The sequence below is a fragment of the Pezoporus wallicus genome, unplaced genomic scaffold (genome assembly GCF_028554395.1).
Source record: "Pezoporus wallicus isolate ANWC-B61680 ecotype Strahan unplaced genomic scaffold, APGP_CSIRO_Pwel_v1 contig_1851, whole genome shotgun sequence".
In the NCBI taxonomy this organism is placed as follows: domain Eukaryota; kingdom Metazoa; phylum Chordata; class Aves; order Psittaciformes; family Psittacidae; genus Pezoporus; species Pezoporus wallicus.
The window spans coordinates 1,055,660-1,068,312 of record NW_026635653.1 but is presented as its reverse complement, the minus strand read 5'-3'; the positions used below and the strand labels follow the sequence as shown (position 1 = coordinate 1,068,312).

Below are 12,653 nucleotides of genomic sequence, written 5' to 3'. Positions count from 1 at the left end.
TGCAGTGGTTTTAAGAAAGGCTGTCCTCAGTACTCCTCATTTTTATTAGCTGAACTTTTTATCATACAAGCTGGTAAGAAAAGTAATTAAATTTACCAGAGGTCACTCCTATTTCATAATTCCTTGCAGTTAAAAGCCATAGAGAGACTACTTGAAATAAAGTTATGGCCTCTTAAATAAGATACATGGCATTTCACTGTAATGTAAGCTTTTATGACTACCAGACATTTATAATTTCAAGGATGAAAGCTTTCTTACAAAAAAAAAAAATTGCCTTTCATAGTGCAAATTCTTGCACTAACAATATTTAACATAGAAAATACAAGTTTTCTTATCATGCTGGTGGTTTATTTTCAAGCTTCTCATGATTCTGTCCCCCAACTCCTGATGGCTCCTTTCAGTTGTCTGTCCTTTATATTGAATTTTGAATGAAACTGATAGAAATGCCAGCCTGGCTCCTTAAGGGACTACAGTTAAAATCATCAAGCTCACTTTCATTGTCTCCAGTTGGTGACAAATGACAATCTTATTTCACAAGGGATGGTTCTCTTTGAGGTTGAATAGATGGATGAGGCCATAAGAGGTTGGCCCAGCTGACAAGGTTACCCTTACCAGCTGTCCATGCATCCCTGCTGCATGGGTGTCTGTGTTGCTTGTCAGTCATCTTTTGAACCACTGCTGTTTACTGTGTAGTGTTTTAAGGCAAGCTGTAATCAGTGACAACTTACTTTAATTTAAAATGCTGTGCTGCAAGCGGTGGTTGTTCCAAAACTCACTGGTGAGCAGCTCAGACATCTATGTGGTAAATGCAGGCTGAACAGCGAGGGTGGAAACAGTGTCAGCTGTCCCAAGCAAAGCCAGCTTTTTGACATTAAAGAGTCCTTTATTTTTTCTTTGCCTTTTTTGTGTGTGTTTTGGTTTATTTTGTTTTGTTTCAGATTATAATCAGCCTGCTAAGAATCTCAGCTTTGAAATGTTTCTGAATGGGAAAGGACAAGAACCCAGTAGTGTTTTGAGATTTCACTTCAAAATCCTAAAATATTTTAATTCTTGTTTGTAGGCTGGAGCAAATGTGCTTCTGCAAGACGTTAATGGAAACATTGCCCTTGATTATGCTATAGAAGGGACTGAATCTAGCAGCATCCTTCTGATGTACTTGGAAGAAAACGGTAAGTCAGCTCTTTAGTTTCTGGAATGTTTTTATTGAACATGACATAAAAATGAAAAGGGTGGATATTGATTTGATGTAAGTCGACACTGAAGCCAGTGAAACTGTATTAGTGTGGAGATAAAGGGAGGAAGATGACTTGGAGTCACAAAAATATTCAGTGTGTTTAGATTGGAACAATTAGCAGAGGGAAGTGACAGTGGTCAGTGTCAGATCTGCTTCTGCCCATTCATATGGAGATGTAAGGAAGTGAATTCAAAGCAGAACCGCAGCAGTGCAAAAGCTTTCAAAACAATTCATTTATTAGTGTGAATACCGGGTTTCACCTTTTGTTTCATTGCACATATGAGTTATGCCTAGCCTCAGAGTCTATTTTTTTTGCAGTGATAGACTGTTAAATAAATAAATCTCTGCAAATCATGTGAAAGAAAATGCATATAAAACTTTATCACTTATTCAAAACTATTAATACAGGTTTTGTTTTGTATCGAGAAAACACTTCGGCTAGATTTGTGTTATGAAGTACGTTTAATATGTTATGCATGACAGGACCTGTATTGAAAAAAAGGGTTTATTATTCGCCAGTTCCAAACTTAGATAAGGGTTCTGAAGTGAGATTTCTGACATTGCTATTGACTAGAATAGGTTGCCTTAATATTGTATGTGGCTTATCATAACACTGAGGAAAATATATTAAGCAGAAATAATGAGCAATAACATAAAAATGTGTAATTTCAACATTGTCTCCATATAAGAAGTCTGTTTTAACATAAAGTAAGTTATATCCTGTTAATGAACACCTGAAAGAGAAGTTAAGTTGGGCTCTCAGTGATACCCAGTATCACATCCTATGCTGTTAGTCCATAGCACATTCAGTGTATTACACAGATATATTTCATAATTTTGCTGCCTTGGTGTCTGGCAATGTCTTCACAGCTCATGAACTCTGGGTTTGGACTTTTCTAATGGCAAGAAAGGTATTAGCTTCTAAAAACTTAATTGCCTTGCAAAATGCAGATATTTGGAGTCTAAATGCTCCAAAACCTTTGAAGCGGTGTTTAACATGTAGCATACAAGATGTAGTCTGCTTGCAATTATTAATGCAGATCTATCAGAAAATGCTTCCTTTTTTCTTGGTTTGTCTCTCTTTTTGTGTGGTTGTTCCTTGGCAAAGTGTCTACATCAAAGGAACTTCTATGGAACATCAGATGACTAGTTATCAGTGTTACCTCTTTTCCAGTAGATGGGAGAGGCACTGTTCCTCATTAAATAATGATTCTGTGAATGTAGGAAGTTTCCGAAGAGAAAAAGGTAAACATGATGAAGATGAGATCTGCCTCTACTAACTTTAGTTAAGCCTGAGCTAAAAATCCAAGCCTTTTGTTTTGGTCAGTAGAGAGAAACAGGAAACACATGCATTGTTTCAGCTCTTCCTAAACCCAGCTAAATGAGGAGAACTGACTGCCAGGACTGTTTCTTTCTTCTGACTAGTAAGAACTTAATTTGACAGGTTAGTCTCAGACTGTTAGGGTAGATCAGTCCTACCCCTTAATTGCAGCACTGCATGAAATACTGGCCTTTGGGTGATCAATGACAAAATGCTATGAACTTTGCTTGGTCTGTTACTATTCTTCTTGTAACAATAGGCAGCTCAAAGTACCCCTATTTCACACTTAATCTTTAAAATTTAATTAGTATCTTCAGAAATATTTGTACAGCCTGGTATATAACCTTTGTACAACCATGGTCAGTAGTAACTGAAGAGGGAATCCTTTAAGGCAATAAAGCTGTCTGTATAAGTATGAGTTAGTTTGCCAGACAAAACTTTCTCTGTGGACTGTTTTGCAGTGATGCCCATACACACCTGCATATGCATACCCCAACACAGAGCAATTTCATGGCCAAAAATCTAATTGTACAAGAGCATTAGCTGATACTATAGTAAATACCATCTTCAGCCTGCAGTGTTGTGAAACACCTGCCTATAGCCTCACCCTTGAAATACAATGTATAAGGCATATTTCCCCATTCTTTGTATTTCCCTGCATTCCTAAAAAATGTCCTTGATATCAGCAGCCTAAAACCAGCAGCTTGGTTTACAGATTGCTGTGTGAAATAGACTATACTCTAATCACTGCTTCTTACTACAGAGTTCAGAGGAAAATACAAAATCAAGTGCCTTATGGCTCAGCTAACAAGAGAAAAATAAGCTATTAATTTACTTCCATGAAACAAAGCAAGGCTGGAACAAGTAGCTTTGGTGCTACAGAAAACTTGGCTAATTGGGGATGTTAAAGTTTTTAGAAACCTAGTGTGTTTATAATTGTTGCAGCTTTCATTACTGTGGTAGATCACTGTATCTGTTTAATTGCACTGCAGATCTTAGTGAATGAACTCCCTCTTCATTGTCAAAGTTAACCTGATTTATTCTGTGGAAGGCCTGGAGCCATAGGTGATAATGATAGCCTTAGATGCACTTAATGATTTATATATTTTAAATATATTTATTTACTGAAGTTAGTCCTTTGAGTTCTGTTTGTAAATGATCTGTTAGGGCACAGGAGTATCACAAGTGCAAAGTAAAGTTGATCTTTTAGTAACTGCCTGAAAGCTTTCGTGTACAGATTATAGTTGTTAGGGAATATAACTCATCAAGACATTATATGGAGATCATATTACTGAAGTCTACATGAAATTCTACGTATTTCATTTCATGTACAGAAACCAGCTTTCTTTGATGTTACATTATGTAACTAGTGTTACATTGTATACTAAACTAATTACTGATTGAAAAAAGCAATAAGCAGACTTTACTTACCTAAGAAAAAACAAGTTGAAGTACATATCCTCTGTATAAGAGCATCCTTTGTGTTGGGTAATATTTCTAGTATTCTATAAGCTTCATTTAAGATATCCCTAATTGAGGATGGAAGGGAAAATGCAGCATTCGGTTTCATATTTAGGAAAGTGGTGGAAATAGTTTAAGTGTGTGATATTTGATCAGGTCCTAAGAGCACTCAGGAGCCTAGTGTGCTCCTGAGCTCCAGGAACTTATTGGGATCAATTTATTGAATTACAGCAGAAGAGTTGTTTCAAAGGTAGGTATCTGTAATGGGCACTCTGAATTTCAATCTGAACTGTGTGTTTTTTTCCAAGTGACATAAAGGGAGCCCAGAACGGCTAGCTGAGATGTAGTAAATTTTCTACATAGGATGGGATTACATTTAAGGTTATAACAGTTAACTTTACGGGTCTATATATAGGTGCTTAAACATTAGCTTTGGTGTCTCAATTCCTGCTACCATTAGTGGAGTTTTAGGATATACTGTCACTAGAGAGCAGAAATGTTATTCATTTGACCAGTCACTAAGGAAAATACTGGTAAACACTGATAAATTTGTTCTGCACCAAGATATTACTGGTTTTGCATGTTACTAGTCTTCTTGTTTTGCTGTGAAAAGAAAGTCATGACATTTAAGGATGGGGAGACCATCTGTGGCAGTGTCCTGCCAAGGCAAGGCCAACTGAGAGTAGCCCAGGTTACCCAGGGCCATCTTGGATTGGAGGTTCTGCACTCTGGGCTCCCATTCTACTGCTGAGCCATCTTCATGTCATTCTTTTTCTTCTTATTTTCATTTGAAATTTTCTTTGTTGCAGTTTACACCTATAGCCTCTTGTCCTTTCATTGTTTACTTCCAGGAAATGTCTCTCTTCAGAGATGAAATTAAAATATTAGGAAGTGTAAAAGGTTGTGCTATTTGTCCTGTTTTATTCTGAACCTATATGATTACTGGAATCATTGAGAAAGTCCACATGGTACCTTTTATAAGCTTTATTTAGATTATTACCAGCTTTATGTTTTAAATCAAAGCTTTTGTTGCATTAATGCCATTTAAAAAATATCAAATTTTAAATGACTGCCAGCATGTTCTCATTGTTTTTAGGCAAAACAGAAATTTTTTTTTAGGCAGAATAGTCTACTGTCGGAGTGTGTCAGTGAAATTCTGATTGTGTCATAAGATCCTTTTCCTTTAGGCTGTTTTAAATATTTAATACTTTGAATAATGCAACATTTTTGTTTACTTCCTTTCTTGGTATTTCAATGCATAGTGGATTAGATGACTCAGATACAAACTACAAATGAGTGACAGATATTTCTTGGTTCCATATTTGGCTGGTGATAGGAGGTGAGATATTTACAGTATAATTTCTTTCCAAAAGAGAGATGCTCCTATTTGTCATCCAAGATCTCAGGCTTCAGCTTTCAGTAGTATAACTGTGCATTCCAAGAACAGCCTTGTTATTTAATCTGAGAAAACGATACCTGGATATTTGCTTCTTTTTTTTTAAAGAGCTGTCTAGGTATCCTACACATCTGAAAAGAAAATAATACGTTTATTGTCTATTGTATAGTGAGAGTTTATGCACAACAGATTATTAGAAAACCAAAAGAAAATGATCTGTTGTAATTTTTTTTAAAGAATGACTGTATTTGAATAACATATCTACCAAAAGCATAGATGGCTTTTCTTTTCCTACAATGACACAGGTAAAGTAAATGGTTGTTGCTTTTCTACAGAGCATTCCTTTTAGTTTTTAAGAGTTTTCTTTCTGTGGGGTAGATGAATTTTAAGATAGCTGGTTAAAGGACCTTTGATGGTAATAGAGATTTCATAAACTTAATCAAAATGTTTTCTAGTATTCCAAGCCGTGTGAATAATGGAATAATTTTGTTCTCTGAATATTAAGGGGATCATATTCAGGTGTTTCAGAAAACTATATATATATAACCAAAATCATGTGCAAGTCCTGTCCACTTAGGTAGATTTTTATTATTAAAATTAGTTAAAATATTTTCAGATTGCACAAAAACCAGACCATGGTTTATTAAATTCTTACTAGCAAATGGATTAAGCCTTACTTTTTAGCTGCAAAGTAGAAGGTGTAAGTTTCTTTTTCTGCCTTGCAGCAGTAGGTAGAATCAATAAAATTTCAAGCTAAGAGTTAGTACAGAATCCTACACCGAACATGGTCTTTAACATTACCCAGAAACTGTCAACTCATAAATTACTACAATAAGGAGAATTTCCCTGTAGCTGAAAGTTAACAACATAAGGGAAATAACATGTGCAGGAAAAGCTGATTCAGAAAAGTAGTGGACAAGGGATTAAGGAAAAATTTACTGTATTTACAGTAATTTAGATTATTTACAGTAATCTAGAATGTGACAGGAAGATACATCCAAAAACTTATTTTGGTTTAAAATTTAATGTAATTTGAAATTATTCATAAAAACTGCTGTGGTTGGACAAAAGCCTAACTCTCACCTGGCTGCGCATTCATTCCATCTCCTGAGCAGGACATAGGGAGGAAACAGGATGAGAAAACTCTTGGGTCCAGATGAAGACAGGGAGATTGCTTACCAGTTACTGTCACAGGCAAAACAGGCTTCACTTGGGGAAAATTGCTAATTGGAATAGATTCAGGTAGTGAGAAACAGAAAGGCAGACATCAACACCTTTCCTCCCCCTTTCCCAGGCTTGACTTCACTGCTTCACTCCAGACTCCTCTACCCCCACAAACAGTGCAGGGGGGTGGGGCAGCTACAGACAGTGCACAGCAGTTTCTCTCTGTCACTTCTTCCTCTTCACGCTTTTCCTCTGCTCCAGTATGGGTATTTCACAGGTATGCAAATCCTTTGAAAATGACTGTCTGCTTTCCCATGGGCTGCAGGGAATCTCTACACGATCCCTCCTTTTTCTCCGACCTTGGTGTTCCTTCATCTGTTTCTCCTTCTTTTTGTTCCCTCTGTGTCTTTCTGTTTGCTGTTTTCTGGCCTTCATTAAGTACGTTTTCAGAGGTGTCACACTTGGCTTACAGACTCCACTGTGTCCTGCACTGGGTCTGCTGGAGCTGATTAGAACCATTTGTGATCCACATGGGACAGAGCCTGACTTCTTCCCACAGAAGGCCCCCGGCAGCCCCACAACTGCCAACACCTGGGCAACACATCTGGGCATGTATTTCTAAACAGTCTGGCACTTACGAGAATAAGATCAAAATGAAACTCTCAGTTACATGTATTTTTAATCAGTTTTGATTATTACTAATAAAAAAGCAGTCAGAATACATATGTCAGAATATGCACACTAGAATGTTCTAACACTCAGATTTTGCTACAGAAACCCTTAAAACAGATCTAATAATCTAACAAGGGGAAAAAATATCATATACTGTTTCTTCAGTTGCACTGAAGAAAAGCAAGTGATACAGCTTCATATGATTTCAGAAAAATACCGCTTTAGACTTTCATATGTAAAGCTACGTAAGTCTTTTCATAGACATTAAGGAATTATTGCTAACATGTTACAGTGAGAGCTGACTAAAATGTCAAAACATACAGATTGTTAGCACTAAAGATCAGTGAACTTAAGATAAAACTAAATCCTCTGATGCATTTTCCTCTTTAGAACCATATGCAATGTGATCTTGAGCTCTGCTACAAATTTTCTGTTAAAAATATTGATGCAGTAGATTAACAGAAAAACAGGCAATCAAAACCAAACAGCCTCAGGATGGTTTGAAAGTTTTTCACTCTGATTCTTCTTGATTGGGAAATACCTACCCATAAGATTAGCATACACAAAGAAACCCTGTTTTCTGCAGAGAAATTGGTTAATTGATGAGAGGGGTTAGATGATGGTGTTGCAAGTGAGAACAGGGGGCCAAATGAGATGCTTCAGTAGGTCCCTTTGAGTCCTAAAAGTGTGAAAATGTGACACATTGAAAATCATAGAATCATAGAATAGTTAGGGTTGGAAAGGACCTTAAAATCATGCAGTTCCACCCCCCCTGCCATGGGCAGGGACACCTCACACTAAACCATGTCACCCAAGGCTTTGTCCAACCTGGCCTTGAACACTGACAGGGATGGAGCATTCACAACCTCCCTAGGCAACCCATTCAAGTGCCTCACCACCCTTACAGTAAAGAACTTCCTCCTTATATCCAATCTAAACTTCCCCTGTTTAAGTTTTAACCCGTTACCCCTTGTCCTGTCACTACAGTCCCTAATGAAGAGTCCCTCCCCAGCATCCTTATAGGCTCCCTTCAGACACTTGAAGGCTGCTATGGGGTCTCCACACAGCCTTCTCTTCTCCAGGCTGAACAGCCCCAGCTTTCTCATCCTGTCTTCATATGGGATGTTGCAGTTGACAATGCTCATCTGGCTTCCTTTGCCCATTGTATTTTCTAATATAAGCTTGAATAAGCTACCTTTATACTTTCTAACTCTTGGGGAACTGACTTGGAAGTCTTGGACTCTTCTTAATATTTGTGTGTTTCCAGTATGTTACCCATATGTTTCTATCAAAGGGAAAACCTTTAAACTCACTGTGCAGACTTTTGGCACATGAATTATCATTGAAAATTATAACCAGTAGTTTATGATCTACTTTTTAACTGGCAGTAGAAGAAAACCAGGCATCTCCTTGAGTAACAGGCTTTGCAAAGATTTGAAAAGAGATTGTGAAGAGCATCAGAAACTGGGGATGCCCTTTTCCGTATTGTTTCAAACCACTTAACCAGTGAATAACTCAGTTGCCATCAGGAATAAATGATGTTTTATAGATTTCCTAAAACTATAAGCTTGAGCAGGTTAGGAAAAAAAAAGGCAGTTGGCAGTTCCCAGAGTGCACCCACAGGCCCTGTGACCTGTCACCCTCACAATCCCAGGGGCTTGACTGCCTGTGCTCAAAGCTAGCTCGGAGATGGTACAGCTGTGTAACCTGGGAGCAGTCAGCTGAGAAAAGAGCTAAGTTGTGAGGCAGAGCTGGGAGAAGCTTTGTCATGATCTTTCACCCATCCTTTGGCTCAGGAGCCACATTTAGACCCAGGTTTCTGCTCTTGGTCCTTGCTTGAGATATTCCTATGCCCAGCCATGAACCTTGGTGATTCCAACCCTGAACCACTGACTTGAGTTCCTGGCTTCACCTGATTTTCTGGATTTGTTGCTAGAGGCTTTTCTTGCAATCACAGGACTGTTGGTTGGCCCAGATTCCTATCACCAGACCTGCTTTAAGTTCTTGTTTTGGCTGTTGTAGGGATGTGCTCCTGCCAGCAAGGCTACTGCCCTGCCTACCTTGTGTTTTCCATCAGCTCCTGGCTTCCTGGCACATATTGAGTAACCTGCTTTTACGCCTCTCTAACCATAACATATTGAGAGAAATCCTGAGTATAGAAATACCATATGTGAAGAAGTCATTTCAGACATGATACTTATCACAAGTAACCAGAGACAATGATGCACTTATTTTGCTTCTGTGTTCTAGTGTTAATATTACAAATAAAATAATAAACATGCAAGACATATCCACAGATGATTGTTTTAGTACTAAGCCTTGAGATTTTTCCAGTCTGTTAAAATAAATTACAAAAATTACTTTTGTTATCATACAAGTAAAGAAGAGACAGAGTTCATTTAAGTAATTTTAGCTAGAAGGATCATCAACTTCCCTATTACAGAAAAGAGAGCTAAAACCCCCTTGTTTCACTGAAGTGGCAGAATTGTCACTGATGTCTACATGAGGAGGAGTTTAATTTCTGATAGCAGTTTCAGACTAGAAGAAAATAAACTACATCCTTCACTAAGCATGTGTCGTGGTTTAAACCCAGTCAGGTAACTTGTTCACTCACTCCCAGTGAGTGGTGCCAAGCTGACAACAATCAAGGTCCGTGTTCGTCTCCCCCCCCCTCCCTGTACCGGGGCTCTCCCCTTCCCCGCTCCCGGAGGAACGGGGAGGAGGATCGAGAGAGTGCAACTCCTACGGGTTGAGACAAGAACAGTCCAGCAACAAATCACCACCGCTACTATCAACTACAACAATGATAAGGGAAAATAACAAGGGAAGAGAATACGATACCACCGGCCAAGAAAACGAGTTCCACCCGGAAGCTCCTGTCCTTCCGGGTAACTCCCAGTTACCCCCCACCCCGGGCATGACGTGCTGTGGTATGGAATACCTCCCCGGCTAGCCCGGGTCAGGCGCCCCGCCTCTGCTTCCTCACAGCCTCCCCTCTTCCCTGGCAGAGCATGAGCCTCACAGAGTCCTTGGTCAGGGTAAACATCACTTAGCAACAACCGACAACATCGGCTTCACCAACGCTGTTCTCAAAACTAGAAGTCAAAACACAGCACTGCACCAGTTAACACAAAGGAAAAAACATGATTGCTACTGCTGAACCCAGGACATTATCCACCCCTTATTCCATACCATTCACGTCGTGCTCAGATCCCACATTTTCAATACACCATCGCTCTCCCACATATATACATCCATATACATACAGACCAAGAGGAAAAAAAAATCATTTTCTTAGTGCATGGACCAATCCCTATAATGCTGCCGAGTCCATCCGGTCCATGATGTTCCAAGTTCATTCTCTGTTGGGATGATGGCTGGAGGGAAGTCAGGGCCAGTCGCTGGTGACCTGGAGACATCTAGTTGATGGACTATAAAAGCATTACACAGCAGGCAACAGCATACAATTGAGTTCACTGGCTGTTTTCCCCTAAAATCAAATCCCCTTGAGGTATACATCGGACTTCCCCATTGTCGTGGTTTAAACCCAGTCAGGTAACTTGTTCACTCACTCCCAGTGAGTGGTGCTGAGCTGACAACAATCAAGGTCCGTGTCCGTCTCCCCCGCCCCCCCCTGCACCGGGGCTCTCCCCTTCCCCGCTCCCGGAGGAACGGGGAGGAGGATCGAGAGAGTGCAACTCCTACGGGTTGAGACAAGAACAGTCCAGCAACAAATCACCACCGCTACTATCAGCTAAAACAATGATAAGGGAAAATAACAAGGGAAGAGAATACGATACCACCGGCCAAGAAAACGAGTTCCACCCGGAAGCCCTGTCCTTCCGGGTAACTCCCAGTTACCCCCCACCCCGGGCATGACGTGCTGTGGTATGGAATACCTCCCCGGCTAGCCCGGGTCAGGCGCCCCGTCTCTGCCTCCTCACAGCTTCCCCTCCTCCCTGGCAGAGCATGAGCCTCACAGAGTCCTTGGTCAGGGTAAACATCACTTAGCAACAACCGAAAACATCGGCTTCACCAACGCTGCTCTCAAACTAGAAGTCAAAACACAGCACTGCACCAGTTAACACAAAGGAAAAAACATGACTGCTACTGCTGAACCCAGGACATTATCCACCCCTTATTCCATACCATTCACGTCGTGCTCAGATCCCACATTTTCAATACACCATCGCTCTCCCACATATATACATCCATATACATACAGACCAAGAGGAAAAAAAATCATTTTCTTAGTGCATGGACCAATCCCTATAATGCTGCCGAGTCCATTCGGTCCATGATGTTCCAAGTTCATTCTCTGTTGGGATGATGGCTGGAGGGAAGTCAGGGCCAGTCGCTGGTGACCTGGAGACATCTAGTTGATGGGCTATAAAAGCATTACACAGCAGGCAACAGTATACAATTGAGTTCACTGGCTGTTTTCCCCTAAAATCAAATCCCCTTGAGGTATACATCGGACTTCCCCATCTTCCCGCATTACCCACCAAGTATATCCAGGTCCCTGAGCAAAAGCAATCCCACGAGTGGGTTTGCCTTTACCTGAAGCAGGAATAACCCAGACTGTCTTCCCCAGCAAATTCTTCATATGCACCACGGGAACTTTGTCCCCCTCTACAATATGTAAAAGTTCTGACTGGGCTGGGCCAGCCCTGTTGGCAGATCCTCTGGTGTTGACCAACCAGGTGGCCTTTGGTAAATGTGTATCCCAATGCTTGAAAGTTCCCCCACCCATCGCTCTCAGTGTAGTTTTTAACAGCCCATTGTACCGTTCGATTTTCCCAGAGGCTGGTGCATGGTAGGGGATGTGATATACCCACTCAATGCCATGCTCTTTGGCCCAAATATCTATAAGGTTATTCCGGAAATGAGTCCCATTGTCTGATTCAATTCTCTCTGGGGTGCCGTGTCGCCACAAAATCTGTTTCTCAAGGCCCAGGATAGTGTTCCGGGCAGTGGCATGGGGCACAGCGTATGTTTCCAGCCACCCGGTGGTTGCTTCCACCATGGTAAGCACATGGCGCTTGCCTTGGCGGGTTGGTGGCAGTGTGATATAGTCAATCTGCCAGGCCTCCCCATATTTATACTTCAACCATCGTCCTCCATACCAAAGAGGCTTTAACCGCTTGGCTTGTTTAATTGCAGCACATGTTTCACACTCATGAATAACCTGGGCAATAGTGTCCATTGTTAAGTCCACCCCTCGGTCACGGGCCCATCTGTATGTTGCATCTCTGCCCTGATGGCCTGAAGTGTCATGGGCCCACCGGGCCAAAAATAATTCACCCTTATGTTGCCAATCTAAGTCCATCTGAGCCACTTCAATCTTAGCCGCTTTATCCACTTGTTGGTTGTTCTGGTGTTCCTCAGTGGCCCGACTCTTGGGT

The 12,653-nt window shown here is 40.6% G+C and overlaps 1 protein-coding gene across 5 annotated transcripts in view; it reads left to right on the top strand.

The window, feature by feature from the left end:
* Positions 1–12,653, top strand: part of MYO16 (myosin XVI) — a 388,271-nt gene that overhangs the window by 164,149 nt on the left and 211,469 nt on the right. For all 5 annotated transcript variants that reach the window (XM_057397231.1, XM_057397226.1, XM_057397227.1 and 2 more), the window contains one exon: positions 1,061–1,169. In XM_057397231.1, coding sequence (XP_057253214.1) covers positions 1,061–1,169 — 109 coding nt within the window. The remainder of the gene's footprint in view (positions 1–1,060; positions 1,170–12,653) is intronic.